At 31.5% G+C, this 20,668-nt stretch overlaps 1 protein-coding gene across 1 annotated transcript; it reads right to left on the reverse strand.

Annotated features, from left to right (window-relative positions):
• Positions 1–3,734: 3,734 nt before the first annotated feature.
• LOC107955710 (pentatricopeptide repeat-containing protein At1g50270) lies at positions 3,735–5,949 on the reverse strand. Its single transcript, XM_016891510.2, has one exon. It carries the CDS (start codon positions 5,520–5,522, stop codon positions 3,750–3,752), a length of 1,773 nt encoding a protein of 590 aa, XP_016746999.1. The 5' UTR covers positions 5,523–5,949; the 3' UTR covers positions 3,735–3,749.
• Positions 5,950–20,668: the final 14,719 nt, after the last annotated feature.

Genomic DNA, 20,668 nt, shown 5'->3' on the forward strand with positions numbered 1-20,668 from the left:
AGACTTGTACACCTTGAGTGTACTAATCGTGATGTTCTGAATAATATGAGTAAAGTTCTGATATGAAATGATTTGAACTCGAAATGAACTATTATGAAATTATACTTGAAATAATGAGATGAATTATGCATGTTGAATGAATACATGTTGTGGAAAGCATATGTGCTCAGAAACTTGATTGTTGTTGAGCCTATATATGTTTTGATGTTAATATAAAATATATGACTAACAAGGGCAATAAGAATGTGTGTAGGGCTTGAGATCAAACTAATTGATTATGCCTTACATAGTTACCTCAAAACAAAATGAATGGTAAGTTAAGTACCATGTTATATGAACTTACTAAGCATTTTATGCTTACTTAGTTTTATTTCCCTATTTTAGAGTAAATCGGAAGCTCGTTGGATTGGAAGCTTGGCGGAGATCACTCACACTTTCCATCAGCCCATGTCGGTACAATCTGGTAAAGCAATTATGGTTACAATGGCATGTATAGGATATATTGGCCATATTGGCATGTAAATGTAAATAATGCTTGTAATGTAGCTACTAAAATGGCTAGTAACAGTTTGTTTTGATATATTTGTAATGTCATACTATGGTAGCTATATATGTGTTAAGTAGTTGATCTATTATGTCTAACATATGGACTAAACTAAGGCAAGGTTATGAATATGTATGCATGTAATGGTATGTCATGTTGAATGATATAATTTGGTTTAATTTAAATGCTTGGAATGGTTGGTATTGGATGTGTGTTTCAAGTACAGGTCATGGATGTGATTTTGGGTGAAAAATGAAGCTAGGAATGGCTTTATTTTGTCCACGCGGACAGACACACGAGCGTGTGTCTAGACCGTGTGTGACACACAGCCAAGTACATAGGCGTGTAGTTAGGCTGTGTGTCCCCTGCACCCTAAATTTTGAGAAACAGAATGCTCAGAATTGAGCATACGGGCAGAGACACAAGCGTGTGTCTCAGCCATATGTCCTACACGGCCTAGAACAAAGGCGTGTGTCTTAGCCGTGTGAAACCTGCACCTAATTTCGAATTGAATTGATTAACCACATGGCCTAGCACACGGTCGTGTGGCATGGTTGTGTGCACAAGTCAGAGAGTTACATGGGGTCGAACACGGCCTCTAACACGGGCTTGTCCCAAGGTCACATGAGCGTGTCCCTTGGACCACACGGGCATGTGTCTAGATCGTGTGTGACACACTGCCAAGTACATAGAAGTGTAGTTAGGCCGTGTGTCCCCTACACCCTAAATTTTGAGAAACAGAATGCTCAGAATTGAGCATACGTGCAGAGACACAAGTGTGTGTCTCAGCCATGTATGCTACACGGCCTAGAACACGGGCGTGTGTCTTAGCCGTGTGAAACCTATACCTAATTTCGAATTGAATTGATTAACCACACGGCCTAACACACGGGCGTGTGGCATGGCCGTGTGCACAAGTCAGAGAGTTACACGGGGTCGAACACGGCCTCTAACACGGGCTTCTCCTAGGGTCACACGAGCGTGTCCCTTGGACCACATGGGCATGTGAGCCCTGCACCTTGGAAAAATTTTAAAATTTCGCGAAAAATTCTTAGAGGTTCCGATTAAGTCCCGACTCGTTTCTAATGCTCGTATTGGACCTAGAAGGTCCATTTAAGGGACGTTACGAATGATTTCGGAATTTGAATATAACTTGCATGATTTATTTGTAAATGTTTCTGAAAGTTTTGGTAATATTCTGTAACTCTGTTCCGGCGACGGATACGGGTTGGGTTGTTACAAATATGTTTAGGGATTTGTATGTGAATGAATGTATCCTATTATTTTATTATTTATGATAAAATAATTTTACGAAAGTTGTGATTCCTAGAAAATTGAATGTAATAATTATTAATTTTTAGTTATGTGTTCATGCACCTTTCCAAAGGGGTACTACGAGAAGAATATTTCCTTACAGCCTCGATATACATAAACTTATTTGATTAGATTTATTGTTTTACATATGACGAAGACCTGTTTTATAATTTTTCTTAAATTTTCGCTGCGCCAGCACTTTCACATTTTCCAAACAATGTTCTAACAAAGAATAGGTTATGTCACTATTATAAAACAGAATAAAGAGGGGAGGGAAATTTTCTTCTTCATTTATTTAATTTCTTGTGTCAAAATCATCAGTCAAGAAAGGTAGGTAGATTTTCCATGTTTCTTAACCATTAAAAGAGAATTTTTGGATTGGTTGAGTGAAAACTCTACTCCTCTTCTCTCCTATAGAGGGAGAGTTCAATATTTGTAATAATGTTTAGTTTTGCTAATAATATATGTATAAAGTTTGCTTAGATACATTTCGTTAGTTTATTATGTAGGTGCTATATAAAGGAAGTTTGGTGAGTTATATTCAACACAATTATATAAAGTTGAAGTTTTCTTTGTTCAAAGATTTTTTCATGTTTATTTTTAGAGTTTATTATTTTTAAGTCTTATGCTTCAAACTCGATTATTGATGTTTACAAGAGTTCTTTTAGAGGTTTTTGAAGTTTCCAAGTTTAATTATGGACAATTTTTTAATACAAGTTATCCAGTAGGGTTAAATTTATTCTTCTTAACATTCTACTTATTTTATTTTTTTTACCTTAATATTGAATCTAACTCAATTTAATTCTATATTTTATTTTCAGATTCGAACACATTTTTTGAAATACTGATCCTTCCTCAGATCAAATACCATAAAATAAATTCTTTCTTTCTTTATTATTTTTCTTCTAATAGCTTAGTTTTTAGTACTTTAAAATCTGACTTTGTGGTTTCCTTTTGCTAATCTAAGATTTACGCATAAGTTAATATTAAAATTTTAGGGATTTTTACTCTCTTTTTTTTTTTTCAAAATCCTCATTTGAAGCTTTTCATACAGATATACCAAGAATGGTGCAAATCATTAAGAAAGAAGACCCAATAAAAAATTGGTTCTTTCCCTTTTCTTTTTCTTTTTTTTTAATTATAGAATTTTGAGTTTTTACAAATCAAAAATTTAAAAAGATGGAAATAGTGTGCAGAGACATGTTATTTAACATGCCTTTCTCGTTGACTATATAATAAGAACTTAATGATCTACCTTTCACTTCTCTTATTTGTTGGTGTTTACGACTTGTTTTACTTCAGGATGTTCCTCCTTTATCGATGAAAAAGAATAGTTATTTGACTCAATGTATCATGTAAGAAGTTCTGTAAAGAAAGAGGAACTATGAAAGAAGTACATAGTACCAAGATTGCTTGTTGAGTTGTTGTTACATAAACATTCCTATACTCAAGCTTGAACTGTTTTTGTTTTCAATGCTTGAGCTTGATTTAATATATAAGACGCTTGATTAGGATAGGATAAATTATGTTTGATTTTGACTTGAAACATTATCATTTATACTTGAGCTCAAGTTTGAACTGTGATTTTTTAATATTAACTAAAAAAAAAATTTTCAGCAATTGATAGGTTGAACTCAACACAACAATAATTAAACCAAAATTAATTTTGTTTTTAGTCAAACTCAAATAAGTTACAAAGTATAAATGTCTCGTACTTTAATTGGGACATGAAAACCCTCTCAATCCTTGAGTTTGTTCAGGCCCCTTTTAAGTTTCTAAAATCCCCCCAATTGCTTAGTTTTAAATGTTATTCAGCACAAAAATATGGCCATTAACTGAAGCCTAATGTTTACTTCGTCAGAAATGAAAACTCACATTACGGAAAATAATCTCATTCCATATCCACATCAAATGCAAAGAAGCTACAATCAAGTCTCATTTGAGCTATAAAACAATCAATCATCTCATTCAAACTATAGGATTCATAATGAGATGAACCAAAGGCAGTGAACTCATGGATTGCACCATTGATTTCAATCCAGCTACATCCTGGTATCTTTTTAACACCTTTCTCTTTCATAAGCTTTCTTATCTCAGCTGCCGAATCCCATTTTTGGCACCTTGAGTACAAGTTTGCCAAAAGGGCATATCTACCACTATGTTTTGGTTGCAATTTGATCAAATGTTTTCCAATATATTCACCTAGATCATATGCCTTGTGAATCATACATGCCCCAAACAGAGCTGCCCATACTCGAGCCGTAGGCTCTATTGGCATATCTTCGATCATCTTCTTTGCTTCTTCCAAGTACCCGGCTCGACCAAGCATGTCAACCATGCAACTGTAATGATCTAAGCCAGGTTCCAAATCATACCTTTGCTTCATCATTGTGAAGACTTTGCGTCCCTCATCAACAAGACCTCCGTGAGAGCATGCATTAACAACTCCAAGGAAGGTTACTTCATTTGGATGAATACCACTACTTAGCATTTCATTAAACAGATTTAAGGAGCCTATTGCATCACCATGCATGGCAAACCCATTAATCATGGCAGTCCAAGCATAAACATCTTTTCCACAAAGTTTCTTAAAAACCATGAAAGCCTCATTCAAACACCCACACTTTGCATACATATTTATCAATGCCGTCCCAACTTCTGAATTCATCTCCAATTTATATCTACTTATATGTCCATGAACGCACCTTCCATGGATCAAATCCCCTATTTCAGCACAAGCAGCAAGAACACTAGTAATTGTAAAATCACTTGGCCTAACCTTCTCCATTAGCATATCTTGAAAGAAGATAATTGCTTCATTATATCTATTACATTGCAAATGACCAGCTATCAAAGCTGTCCATGACACCACATTTTTACTTGGCATTTGATCGAAATATTTTCGTGCTTCACCATAGACGCCACATTTTGAATACATATCAACAATGGCACTACCAATGAAAACATCCCATTTAATTCTCCCTGTTTCTACGTATAATCCATGAATACTCCTTCCAAACCAAACATTACCCATTTTTCCTGCGGCGCCGAGGATACTTACAACAGTCATTCCGCAAGTTTTTACACACTTTAACCTCATTTCCTTGAAGCATTTCAACCCTTCAATAAAGCAACCAATTTTCAAATACCCGTTAATTAAGGCAGTCCAAGAAACCACATCCGTTTGCGTACTTTCATCGAACACTTGACGAGCAAGTTGCACGTCTAGCGAGCTAAAAAGTACGGCAATCAATGAATTCCTCACAAAAGAGTCGGAATCCATTCCGTACTTAACTATATGAGGCAAAAGCTGAAGCGGGTTTCGTTTGGACTTGGAAAAGGATTTGAGAAGGGAAGGGAAAGTGTGTTTACTGGGAACGACACCATTTCTACGCATTACAATGTAGAAAAGGAGGGACTTCTCGGGTTGGGAACTTGAAGAAATGTCTCTGATAATGATGTCCCATTGTTGAGGGCTGGGTTGATCGAATTGATCAAAAAGAAGCGAAATAGAAGCAATGTCTTTGGGGTAAGCCAAGAGCTTGTTGAGACAAAGCGAGTCATGTGAGAAGGAACGAGCTAATGAGAATGTGAATCCGCTTGAGATCGAAGATATGGTGTGAGTTAAAGGCGACAAATGGGTGATAGCAGACATGAAAAACATATTATATCAGTTTGCCGACGGTCTGTGTGATGGCATATTCATCAATACAGAAGAGTGACGAGAGAAAAGGGAATTTGTTTTTCTCTTCTTTTATCAGTCTTTTTCCCTTAGCTTTAAAGCTTCTTTTTTTTTTTTTAACCTCACTAGAAAATAAAATAAAATAAAACAATTCGACCCTTACTAAAAAATACATCTAATTAATTTCTCAGTGAAAAAATTATAAAAAAATTATATAAAAATTTTAAAAACTCAAAAAATATTATTTATTAAAGCAACTTTTGTTAAAATAAAGTATTGGTTGAAATAACTTGAACACCTCTCAGCACTACTGTGCGAATCACATTTCTCATCTTCCAATCATATTTGGAGTAGATACAAATACGGATAGAAATGTAATATTTAGTATAAGTTTAAATAGACGGTTCAATATATTTAATTTTTATGTCTCACCGTATAATATTATTATAATATTTAATTTTGTCATTATCGTTATTTTTATATTAATCATAAATAAATATATTATCTATCTAAACTTATCCTTAATATTGTAACCTTTTATTTATTTTTATTTTTTTGTAAATTGAATAACATAAAATAAAACATGCAACTGCTATTTACAGCATGTCAATTTCGTGCACAAGGTAGAGCTGAGCAACATCAATCATATTCTCGTTATTGCCTAAATTTAAATCTTATAGAACTTGTTTCCCTCTTTATTTTTACAGTAATTTATAATTTGGAACATAATTTATACGGTAAAAGTTCACCCATTGAAGCTTTGAGCCATGCATGTGCAAGTCGTCGTTGGAGCAGTGATGATGTTCACCCAAAGTTTATTTTTAGCAATACAATTTGTTAAATATTTTAACCAATACTTTATGTTAACAAAGTTGTTTATTATTGCACCATAGGCTTGATTAACCATACGTATATTCAATATAAATTTTAATATATTTTTTAAAAATTTTTAATAAATATTTTTTTGAGTTTTTTTGCATATTTGAAAATGTTATATATATTTTATAATTTTTTTCATAGTTTTTGAAATTTTTTTAGTTTTTTACTCATCCAAAATAAATTTGGACAATAATAAGTCCAGTTTCATTCATTTAATCTAAACAACCACTTGTCTAAATTCATTTTAAATGTACATTTTAATTTTTTAAGTATTTTTTAAAATTTTATTTTTGATATTTTTTATTGACATGGCATGCCACATTAGCATATTACCACATGGTAGTTTCTGGTGGCTTCTGTTAGCCATGTCAACGAGGTTAACGGTCAAACCGGTCAACTTATGGTTACCGTTAACTGGAAGGGCCAATTGATTTTTTTTTTATCAGTGAAAGCTTAATTGGGTGCGCTTTTTTCATAAGAGCTTAATTGGGTTTTTTTTTCATAATGGCTCAATTGGTTTTTTTAATTAAGGGTTTTTTTTATCTTTTTTTCTTTTTATTTAAACATTTGACAAAGAATCAGGAATACGTTCTAGAATTCAAATAATATTGGATAAAAAATCAGATAATCACAATGTAAAATTCAACTAATTATAATGCCCAGTGAACGAAGAATCTAATCAAACAAAATTCATATAAGACATATGCACAAAGTGGCAAAGAAACTCACACATTGCAATTGCAAATGTAAAATTCAACTAATACAATGCTCAGCAGACGAAGAATTGGACTAGACAAAATCCATAAAAGGCACACTGCAACACCCTCAACCTGATCCGATTCGTCGGATCCAAATCTCGAGTTTACCAGTCTTATTACAGAATCATACTTAGACCGATACACAAACATTACATCTCTACTAAGCATTTGCTTTCATAACAAATACCTATGAAATAAGTTTGACGATTACATTGGTTACAATGGACTTTACAATTTTTGTGGGGTTACAAGAGAATAATCATGACATAGTTACATTATTCTATTCATTCTGCTTCTAATTGGTCACACTAAATTTAATGGATTCATCAACTTATTTTGTACCCGTTACAGAGACTTACAAGTGAATTCTTGGACTCATTTCATTAATTCCTTTAATGTCAATCACGTCCACTAAAACTTTTGTTCTGTATGCATAACAGCCCGTCTTGCCAATTATTCTGGCGCAACCTGACATTGCCTCTTCTAGCGTAGTCCCATTTCATTATGCCTGTGACATAAAAACACAGAAGTAAGTACACAAGAACTTGGTGAATAAACCCTCTTTTACCTTGGTTTTATTCATAATTTCCATTATAATTCGTCTTGTGTCTATCCTTCCCTTGACCCTGGCAGATACAACTCTAAGATTCCCTTCACTGTGTCGTAGGTGTCATGCTTTAGTTTGAGATTATAACTTGATATCCATATCATAGATACCATATTTATGTTCTTTATTTACCCTTTCATGATTCCTTAACCATTCCTGTTATAGAAGGCCTTACAGACAAAAAACTTTTGGTTTGCCACTCATGCTGGCGCACTCAAGCTTCTTTGTTCTTACATTGATACTATAAGCGGTTCACCTTAACACTTCATATAGAACTTTTATTTCAGAGTTCGTCATACTTATCGTTCCTTCAAAAGACTTTATACACTGTTTTATTAGAGTCCGCCACAAAGGCGTTTCTTTCAAATGGTTATTGCAAGGGTCATTCTTTAAATGCGCCATAAAGGCATTCTTTTTCAAAGATAGCCACAAAGGCTCCATATCTAGAGGTTGCCACAAATGCGTCCTTTTTATTAAGTACCCTTTATAAAAGGTTTCCTTTTAGAGTCTCGCCACAAAGGCTTTTCTTCTCCTAGTGATTTATATGATAGAGATTTTCCTAGACTCACACTTAGTAATGTTTTTCACTCATCGTCTTGGGACACATAGAGAACCACATTAGGTAATAGCCTTCATTAAATTTTTTCATATGATGCCATAACCCACCAGTTACGGTCTTATTATTGGGAAATGTGTCCATATTGTAGTAAATATGTAACTGTTTCCTATTTATTTGAATGATGAATAAATAAATAAAGTTAAGTTCACATTTCACTATTATGTGTTTGTATTTCTGTCTTTTATATTTTTCATGCATGGTGAAATTGTGATAAGCAAATATTTGCTCATTGATTATCTAAGTTCAAACTGAAGATAAGTGGCATTGTAAGAACATTTACATTACGAGAAAGATAACTTACTTCAGTAGATAATCTAAATAAGTCTGTAATCTCGTAAAAGAATCGAAGTGAGAATTTGATTCAAATACTGAGAAGGATTATTATGTCGTCTACAATTCCAATTAGGGAGATGGCTAATTTTGGCAGTTGACTCTACGAGTTGAGACATAGATGTATTCATTAGTAGAATGATACGTTGGACTGGACCCAAGATGAATTAATTCTGAATCCGTTTGTGAATTAATTCACTTGTGAAGTTCATGGTGTGATTTACCTAAATCCTGAGTTTGTAATACCCTGAAAATTTTTACAGTAAGATATTATCCTTGATATAGTAAAATAAGGAAATAACGTGACAAAAAGGGAAATTTTGAGTTATGTCAATATTGAGAAGTATATTATGATATATTAATTCAAGAAAGGACTAAATTGTAAAAGTGAGAAAAGTTTTGTTGCACAAGAGTAAACACTCAAAATTTGAGGGGTTAAAGTGTAAATATGAAAAAGTTGAAGGACCAATAGTGTAAATATTTTAAGAGTGGAATGATCTAGAAACTAGGGAAAATGGATGAATTAGGACCAAATTGAATAGGTGAATAACTATGAGGGACTAAATTGCAATTTTACCAAATTAAATGATGACTCAATGATGGAATTTTAAAAGATAATAAAGGGCAAAATGGTCAATTGGAAGAGAGAGAAATCTAGAAAGTAATGATGATGTTGATGATATTTTATGATTATTTAATTAGATATATATTATTTTAATGAGATATTTTATTATTTTATTATTATTTCATTATTATTTTATTATTAATTATTTAGTATAAAAGGAAGGAAAGATAAAGAATTTTCATCATCTTTCCATGCATGCAACCAACGTTAGAAGAGAAGGAAAAGAAAGAAATTTTCCTTTCTTTACAATTTGGTCCTTCCACCAAAAATTCACCATTTTCACCTAAAAATCAAAAGAATTTCCATAGCTACTAAGAGAGAAAAATGTTAAGAAGACCATGGGGAGTTAGAATATCAAGTTGGATTCAAGAAACAGAAGCCGGAGGAGAAAGAAAATCAAGTTAAAGATTGGTATCAATAGAACAAGGTAAGTACATCAAGATTTCAATATGTTTTTAAGTTTGTTATTATTGACAAAGCATGGAAATAATGTTATAGTAGAGTTTTCTTACATAAGGTCCTATGTTCTTGATATGTTAGTGAAGAGAAAATAAGAGAAAGTGATGAGAAATGGTGTAGAAAAAGAAAATAGGGGCTTGCACTAAAACAGTTTTGGACAGCAGCAGTAGTCTAACTTTGAAAAATCATCAAAAATTGTATAAATCTAATTATAGGATGAATAAAATATGAAATTAAATATTATTAATTCTAGTTTCTTATAAAATAAATGATGTAAGAAATGGAATTTTAAATCATGAGATATGATGAATTTTGTAAGACAAGGTCAGAATGATTTCGGGTTCCCCTGTTCTGACTTTGTAAAATCATAAACAATTTGATAAAAATAATTAGGGGCTTAAATTTATATTTTTATAATCTTTAATGAGTATATTTTCAAGAGAAACAAATGGGAACATCATTCGAATCCTGTACGAGGAGATAATTAATTTTTAGTGAAGAAGGGCTGGAACTGTCAGATAGCAGAATAGGGAAGACTTCAATGAATAAACTGTATTAATTGGCCCAACAAAAAATTATGAAATTTTTATGGTAAGAATACATATGAGTCTAGTTTCTGGGAAAATTTATGTATCTTAATTTGGAGTTCTATAGCTCAAGATATAAATAATTTAGCGACTATGACACAGATGGATAACTTGAATATTCATAAAAGTAAATAATAAAAATTATAGATAATGTTACTTACAAGTGTGTTATATACATTAAGGATGTGGAATGGAGAGGAGGAGGAGGGAAAAAAAATATGTATGAATATTCATTTAGCATGGCTAATTTGCACGTTTTAGGCTCAAGGACTAAATTGAATAAAAGTAAAACTTTATGGATAATTTTATAAAAATGTCAGAAATGACCAAATTGCATGAAATGGATTATTTTATCATTTAAATTACAAAATTTAATGAAATTATTAATTTAGTTCAAGATCGGGGGAAAACATGTTTTAGGGATTAAATTGAAAAGTGTTGAAATTATGGAAAATTTTTGATATTTTATAGAATTCATGAACTGTTATTGATATTTATGATAATAATAGCTGGAAATAAGGATTTAAATTGCAAGAATTTTATTTTCCTGACCCTAAGGATGAAATCGTCATTAATTAAAAGTTTAGGGGCAAAATGGTAATTTTACCTAGAGCATTAATTAAATGCATTAGAATATGAAATGAATGAAAATGATGATCAAATTTATTTATAAAGATCCGGACGACACAAATACGAGACTTGATCGTGGAAAAAAAAAGATATCGGATTAATGAAATTATAAACACAAACAATTAATGAGGTAAGTTTGTGTAACTTGAATTGTATTTTTAAACACTTGAAATATGTGGTTATGTGATGAAAATATGATTTGAATGTACAATTCATGATAATTGATGAAATATTGATAATACTCGATATAACTTGAAAATAAATCCCGGTTGAATGGAATGGAATTCATGATTATACTTGTGAATTGTATTTTTGTCATTCATATGAAATTGATATGGATATATTTGATAATGCCCGATAAAATGATAAATCCCATTGAACAAAGGAAAATCGATGGATGTAAGTTTCCCGAATTGGTTGTAGTTCTGCATATGTTGCAGACACACCATAGCTCGAAAGAGCGTCCCGATATTAGCCCTCTCGAGCTTCCCGTTATATGGTTTCTTGCGAGCTTCCTGTTATAGCTCTTCGAAGCGTCCCGATAGATTGTGATCCGCATGTGTTGTGGACACACAGTAGCTCTTAAGAGCGTCCCGATATATGGCTCTTCGTGAGCTTCCCGATAGGCTTTTTGTGAGCTTCCCGATAGTGCTCGCTTGAACTTCCCGATATATGGCTATCCGGAGCTTTCCGATAGGCTCTTCGTGAGCTTTCCGATATGGTTCTTTGTGAACTACCTGATTTTGGCTCTATTAAGCTTCCCATTATAGCCCGGATTAGCTTCCCGATATTGCTCTTTATGAGCTTCCCGTTAAATAGCTCGAGATGGTAAAAAGGATCTAGCCCGGACGGGTGATCCTATCCTGATATAGCCCTCCCGAAGAATATGTGGAAAATGGATTTAGCCCGGATGGGTAAATTTGAATTAGGGTCTGAATTTAGCCTGGACTGGTAATTCAGATCCAAGCTCATTAGAGTAATTGTCGTTGCAGGGGATTTAGCTTGGATTGGTAATCCTGACAATACTCTATGAGTTTATATTACAGGGGATTTAGCCTGGACTAGTAATCCCGTTGTAAGGATGAGGTTCGTGGGAGTGTGCTATCTGGAAAAAGGGTATATCCATATGTGTACGAATTGACGGACCCGAAACTGTAAACTAAAAGTGTACCTCTGAAAATCCATTGAAATTTCGAGAAATTCAACGGGATAAATATGAAAAATGGAAGAAAATGAAAATTATAGAATTAATGAGCTCATCAATCATTTATCTTTGTATTGAATTTATATTATGATTTGTACATGTTATATGGACACATGGTGTGGAAAGTATATGGTACATGAAATGTTGATATAATGAAATGAATGATATATGTTATTAAAGAAACGGTAAGAGAATGATATGTATCATGACATGTACATATGAGATTATCTTTTATATGTTAATATAAGGAAAATATGTAAGTTAAGACGAGTATTAAATTCAAATATGACATATTGAGAAAATAAGAATTTATATGAAATATGTGTAAGTACACTAACAAGTGTTGTTGTTGATGCTTAGGCAAGTGCCAAGCCATTGATTGAATGGTAATATATTTATTGATGCATTGAATCGGTAAGTATTTAAGTGAAATTTTTTTAAGTGATCTGCAAATGGTAGTAATGCTACGAAACCCTGTTCTGGCAGCGGATACGGGTTACGGGTGTTACAGAGTTAGTCACTGATCATGTGTATGCAACTCATTTGCTTTGATATAAGTGGAGGCTTATGCTTTAAAGATGATCGAGCCCATAGTCGGTATGTTGGGTACATGACTTGTGTATGGCATGGCTTTACTAGCAATAGTAGAATTCATAACTCAATTAAAAGGTTAATGATATCCTCTCATTGGCATTGTGTAGACTAATAAATATGGAACATGATCACAGGTTACTTGTTCTAAAACGAGCAATTTATCACAGTCATTTGTTGACAATGATCATATTAATCAATAAGAAAACATAATGGTGACAATGAGATAAAATATGGTTGTACTGAGTGAATGGATTTAACTCAAATGAATCAATGATATCATATGAGGGTAACACATACATGACAAGGTCATTGGACAAAACAGTTGGATGAATTGCTTTCGTAAAGAGTATAAACTAAGGAGTTTTCAATCATGGTACTTCTTGTGGACTGACTCTATGATTAAGTAATTACAAATTATCGAAACAATGCTTCTATACATAATTGCAATTATTAGAGTCTAACTGTATATGTTCGATTGGCCCCTCCGTTAGCTCAACAAAAGCTCGATCAAATTGCATTTGAATCAGAAGAAAATTTTACAACTTTAGAAATAATTTAATTGAGTCGATTTGTTAGATATGGAATTAAATTAGGTGGTCGTGAGAATTATTCAATTAGAAATTTGATTAAAGAATTTTCTTGAAAACTTAATTGGAAAATCTAAGTGATTTTTGGAAAAATTAATTTTGATCAAGTAAAATTAAATTAATCAAATTAATTAAAATTAACATGATATTTTTGGAAATTAATTTTCAAGTTAGACAATTGGCCCAATAAGTAATTAAACTTGAAAATTTGACCTGAGATCGTATATTGGGCCTAGGAGTCCAAAACCAATACCAAGACCCAAAAACTAGTCTAACCAGGCTCAGTATGTGAAACTGGGCTGATGGACCAACCGGTGGCTAGACCAGACCAGTCTAAGTGACAACCGTACATTAAATTTAATGTTTATATTGTAGATAAATATTTTATTATTTTAATAAGATTTACTATTAATTTAATCTAATATTTATATTATATTAATTTATTATTAAAGTGATTAAGTTTAATCATAGTTGAAGTCTTTAAACTCTCCCTATATAAAGAGAGCATTAGGTCATTACTTTACACACACTTGAATTCAAGAGGAAGCTCTTTGAAGAGATTATTTTAGAAAATTTTAGAGATTTTTTATTGACAACTTGACCCTAAAGTTTAGAGAAATTATAAAATTACCTCACTAGTAATTTTTGTGAAAATTTTTCTTATTCGAAGTGAACCCACATTCGGCAGACGTGAGCTTAAGGATAGCAGAGAAGACTAATCGGTCAAAGCGCTCATCCTAGACGAATCGAAAAGGTATAATTTTGATTAAGTGTTTATTAATTTAGATATCACAACCAAGATCTTGTTTTGGAAAAAATATTTAAAACTCTATTTTCCCTAAATTTATTTTCCGTTACGTTTTTCAAACTCTTTTTTTCCAACACTTACATGATATGGTCTTCTTCCCATATGATTCCATAACCCACTAGTTATGGTCTTACACAATATGGTCTTCTTCCTATATGCTATAACCCACCAATTATGGTCTTACACGATATGGTCTTCTTTCAGTGCCATGGTCATAGACTTGTCCTTTTAGAGATTTATGTTTTTAGCCTCGATGAACCCCTTTGATGACTTTGAAGACAGACACAAACTCATCATGTACCGACTCACTCATGACAGATATTCTTATGCTTACCAGACACACATGCACCTCCTATTAGACTCATTCTTATTTTTCAGACATAAGCACACCATAGTCATTCAGATTCAAAAGTCTTACTTTTCTTATCAGATTCGTCACATCATACTTTACTAGTTTCAATCTCATGCTTTGGCCACTTAGCATAGAATTTTCTAGAAGGCATGCAATGTATGTAAGAGTCAGTTTAGGGAATCACCTAACACCCACGTACAACAACTTGATCTCCAAGCTTGCACATCCATTCACAAACTCTCGAAAATCACTGCTCATGAGACATTGGAATATTGTCAAAACTTCATTCGTATAGCTTTTATTTCATCTGAAACCCAATCAACCTCTGTCCCAGTCTTTACTCCTATATCTTTTAATTTACAAACACAAACAAACTTACTCCCGTAGAAAGCCACATGTGAATCTAGAATACTTACCCCAAGTGAAGAAACCATCATATACATTAACTTTGGTTCTTACTTTTAGCTTAGTAAGAAATTCCTGATTGGCTTCTAGAGCCAAGCATCAATGGTTGTTATCAAATAGAAGGCTTTTCCTTCTAAACTAAGTTGCAACACTTTATAGAGAAAACTCATTCTCTCCTAGTAGAACTTGACACGTGTCATTAACTTTCAACGTTAGTCTTATCAGTGGCTTACAGCTGTAGAGAAGTGTATTCTAGAATCAAAAATATTTTCATATCTTTGATTTGACCAATCGTTTCATCATAACTATCTTATTAGTATGTAACTTATACCTTAACTGGACAAACTGAGAGTACCTTAACTTGGCAATGTCTTCTTATAACTAAAAAATCCTTAATATCTTTGTCAATCTCTCCTTTTACACAATTATACCCTTTTCAAAGATCATTCTTTTCCTCACATCCTATCATTGCCTATGCGCCCTACTAGTGCGTCAGAAACGTCATATTGGCGGATAGGACTGCACCAATTAGATTTTCTTTGGGGCACTCATTCAGACTCAGGACTAGCCAAATCTAGGTGTTATACATATGCACAAAGTGATAGAGAAGAATCAGATCAAACAAAATCCATAAAAGACATACGCACAAAGTGGCAGAGAAACCCACGCATCACAATTACAAAATGGTGGGACCTTGAATGCGCCTCAACCTTTGCTAGCAATGTTAATGTTTCAATTGCAATATTTTTATTTTCTTTGTTGCATACAAATAGGAATACTATTCAAAACCCTGACAATAAAATATTTTAAGGTAAACTATATCAACAATCTCTAAATTTGTTTAAAATTACGTTTCAACCATTCAAAATTTAAAAGTTATGTAATAATAACTAATGTTATTGAGTTGTTACATTTTGGTCACTTGTCTGTTAACTTCTGTTAATGAGATGATGTGACACATTATTTCGAAGGGTTAAAAATTAATTTGACTCTTAAATTATAGCGAAAATATCATTTTGATACTTTTAACATTATTCGTAACAATAATTCTAAATTTTAAATCATAAAAATAATTAAAATTTATTTAGAATATTAAGAATTCTAAAAAAACATAAAATTTAATATTAAGATAGAAAAAAATCATAAAATAAAAACGCTTAATGCACACTTTAGTCCTTGAAGTATACCACTTTTCTCACTCTAGCCCTTAAAATTATTTAGCCCACTTCAATTTCTAACGTTATCAGACATTCCTAGTATAACTAACGGCTGAGATATGTAGCTAATCATACGCTACCACGTGTCATACAATGATTTCATTGTGATGATATCATCCGGAAAACCTTTTAAAGTCTTTAAAAATGATAAAAAAATATTAATAAATTCCAAAAAATATTTTAAAATTATTAAAAATATAAAAATTTTAAAATAAAAAATAACAGTATAACAATATTACTAAATTTTACCAAAAATGGTAACAATATTAGAAATTTTAATATTTTTGAAAATTTATAAATCACATTTACTAGAGCTTGAACATGGGATTGTAGTCTCTTGGAAGGATATCATCTACGATAATTGTTTTATAATTCAATCAATCATAATTTATAGTGTTGTAAAGGTTATACTTTCTCCTTGAAAGGTATTAATTCTAACAGTGAATTGACAAATCGTTAGTGGTGGAAAACTAAGATAGTAAAGATAGACAATTGAAGTCGAACCACTATAAATTGAATATATATATTATGTTATCATTTTTTTTTAAAAATAATTGTCAAAAGACAATTTTTTTTAATTCAATAACTTTGATGAGGGAGGTTAAGTGGTTCAATTGTGCACAATTATATTATATGATATTGTATTTGGAATATATTATGAGAACTATATAATTATCAGATGCATCCAAACTATGATATTATTGTATGCATCATTACCATAAAGGTAAAATTGAAAATTTAATTTAGAATGTTATTCTTAGAATTTGAAGTATTGTAACAAATACAAGGTGAAGAATGGCCTCATCAAGTTTTATGAAACCTTGATTATTTTTTTAAGTGTGTGAAGATGAAACAAAGAGGATTGCAACTTCCTTAATCGATTTTAATCATCACAATGAACTATGCAAGATTAATGATATCCATGTATGGCTAATTTGGATTTTAGGGTATAAAAGGAATTTTTTGAATTTCATTCTTGTGAAAAATCATAGTTTTTTTTTATATATAGTGAGAGTTCTGAGATATTTATTATTTTAAAATAAATATTTTACACAATGATATAATTTAGTAATAATTAAAATATTGTTATAAAATTTAATTATGAAATTTAGTGAGTTTTTGATTTCATAATCTACGCATGATTTTCATTAAATTTATTTCAAATTGTGACAAAATAAATGTGTGTATATTTGGCATTAATGAGTACATATATGTCTTATTGTAAAATATCTAGTGAAATGGAATCTGTTTTCAAAAACTATTGTTTTGAGCATAACAAATATTAAAGCTAAATGGATATAACCTTGATATCTAGAATATGATAAAAATCCAACATGTGCTTAAAAATAAAAGATTATAGTAGTTTTAAATTCAATAACACAGTAATTTCCTTTGTATTGGATCTGGTGTCCTAAGTGTATTATATTCATTTGTAAACTTATAATTTTTCCGAATATATGAATTAATAAAAAAAATTGATTTATTAGAATTAATATACTTTGTTTTGTTGTCCTCAAATGACTTTTGCATGCAAAACAAAATGGAAGCAAATGTTGCTCATTGGTTGTCTAATATTTAACTAATACTAAGGGATATTATGTGGTCGGATACAAAAAAACAATTTGTATTATTAGACGAACTTAAACATGTCCTTAGTCTAATCAGAAATGAGAAAACTGATTGAAAGACTAATATGTTATCTATCAAGTCTAATTGGGGAGATGCATTATCTTGGGCATTAGAGCGAATGACTCCTAGAAGATAGAGACATAGATGTGACTGACTTAACTGACACATCAGACTCGACCCAAGTAGAACATATCTTGAATCCATTTATGGATTTATTCTCTTGTGACGTTCATATTTTGGCATACCTAAATCCTGAGTGGATGGTGGACTATATATGCATGACTTGTACACTTCGATGTAAGTAAAAGCCCGACTTCAAATAGATAAGGAACCGAAAGCTGGTATATTAGGTGTACGACTTCTACAATACGTAGCATCATTCACAATAATGAAATTCATGGCCCGAGCATGGGTAAATGATATCCTCTCATTGGAATTATGGTTGATAAAAAGTAAACATGACCATGGATCTTTCGTCTTTGCAATAAGTGACTTAATTACTATTCGATAATAATTGACTTTTCCTGAAAGAAGATGTAATGACTACCATTAGATAAAATATGATCATATTGGGAGAACAAATATTATCCCAAATAGATAAAGGATATCCTATGAGGTTAACACACTTATGACAATGTCATTGGACGAGCACTGGGTAGTTGCTTCGTAATAGTATGTTGTTATGGAAAGCTCAGTCATGATACTAAAATTGGAATGACTTCGTGATGAAACGAGTTTATAATTAATAGGTGAAAATCTATAACTTAATTATAAATCATTTAAGCCCTAATTACATATGTCCAATTGGTGTCTCTGTTACCTCGTTGAAATCATAAATAAATTGCGTGTTTAAATAGAAATGAATGGAATGAATAGGAAAATAGAAATATGAAACATTCAAGAATGATTATAGTTTTTTTCTAAAATGGAAAATGGGATCATTTGGAAATGAATATAGGTTTCCAAAATGGAAATGGAAATGAAAATGATTCATTTACAATTTTATATGGATTACTTAAAAATGTTCGAAAGAATGAGTTTATATTTTTGGGCTATTTTAAGGCACAAAAATGAAAATAAATCATTCGGTCATAGTGAACATGTTGAGTTGTGAAATATTAAACATATTGTCTTAAAATCTTACCAGGGGTAAAATCGTCAAAATTTTATTAGGGGTTAAATAGAGATGAGAAAATTATTTAATATAGAATATTAAAGTTTATTTTGAGAAATAGAAAAAACAAATCTGGTTGGATCACATTACATAATATTGGGTCAAAAGCCCAGGAAGTACTTGTAATTGGACCAGATGTGAGAGAGGCCCAATGTAATATCCCATTTTAAGTGGTGTCAGAAACGGTAGTTTTGGGACCATAATTTCAAAAAGTGAGATCGTGTTTTATTATTTAATTAATGTTGATGGAGTTACATTAGAGTCGTATTGAATTTTGGTGAAGAAATTTTAATGTTTACCTAGTTAATTTAAGAAAAAAGACTAAATTGTAAATGTCATAAAATCTAGTCATAATTGGATTGTATTGATTTGATGGCTTAATTATCAAATGAGAGGGTACTTATGAAGTAATTAGACCATAAGGAATATAGATGGACGATTATGGGCTTTTAAGTTTTTAATTTGTATGTTTATTAAAAGGGGTAAAATTGTAATTAAATAAAATTAAACTAAAGAGTAATAAAAATAATAATTTCAACTTCATCTCTAATGTTCATCCACCAAAAATTAAGAGGAAAATCACCATTGTTGGAGCTCTAGGTTTAGACATCACCAATCTCTTGCATGTAAGCTCGTTTTAAACCTGTTTCTTATAATTTTTATGTTTTTGAGATCGTTGAAACTAGGTCTAGCTAACTCGAACCTTCGTTTTCAAAACTATTAAAGATTTTGAATGTTTCCATTGATGAATTTTTGTTATTTTTTATGTTAATTGATGAAATTGAAGTATTGATTGTTGATTTGAATTAGTTTATTAAGTGATTTTTGATAATTTTAGTTAAAGGATTAAATCGATAGAATATTAAAATTTTAGGGAATTTTTGTCCGTTGTGAATAATTTTGGACTGTTCTAGCATAGGAAAAAAATTTGGTTGACTTGCGAAATTGTGAAATTTGGATAAATTTGAAATTTCAGGTTTAGGGACTAATATGTAAAAATGTAAAAATTTAGGGAAAATGTGTAAATAATAAAAATTGAAGGGTCTCATGCATTGAATTGAATTTGAAATGTATGTGAATTTAATAAATTGAATTTAATTACTATATAGATCAATAACCGAGTAAAAAAGACAATAACTTAGGAAAGGGGAAAATTGCAGAGTAGTTCCTGCGTATTAACCGGAAGTGGATTCTAGGTAAGTTCATGGTATAGATAAATATATTTATATGTTTTTATAATTTTTGACATTATGATTTGATTAAACTGTATTAGAATTGAATTATGATGTTAAATTGAAATTATAAAATATTTACAATTAAGTACGGATGAGAAGTGATTATTCGACAGTTGGTGTATAATAAGGTTAGTTGTTACTGAAATGAATATAATTGATTTATAGCATGTGTATGGATATGATATTGTGGAAGTGCCTCTGAGATTATAATGTTAAGAAGTCTGCTAAGTGTCTGTCTGAACGTAACAATCGATTAGGATACAATTGGCATGCCAATAGGGTTTGAACGCGCGCTTATACAGGTTTGCACTTTGGTGCCTCTGATTGCATATTATGCCTCTATCTGCAGTTCAGTGCCTCTATTATGCATCATCGATGCCTTTGGTGTCGTGTAGCTTCCGAAGTATCCGAGTCAAGTTACTATAGTTC

This window comes from Gossypium hirsutum, chromosome A05, assembly GCF_007990345.1.
Source record: "Gossypium hirsutum isolate 1008001.06 chromosome A05, Gossypium_hirsutum_v2.1, whole genome shotgun sequence".
NCBI classification, from domain to species: Eukaryota; Viridiplantae; Streptophyta; class Magnoliopsida; order Malvales; family Malvaceae; genus Gossypium; species Gossypium hirsutum.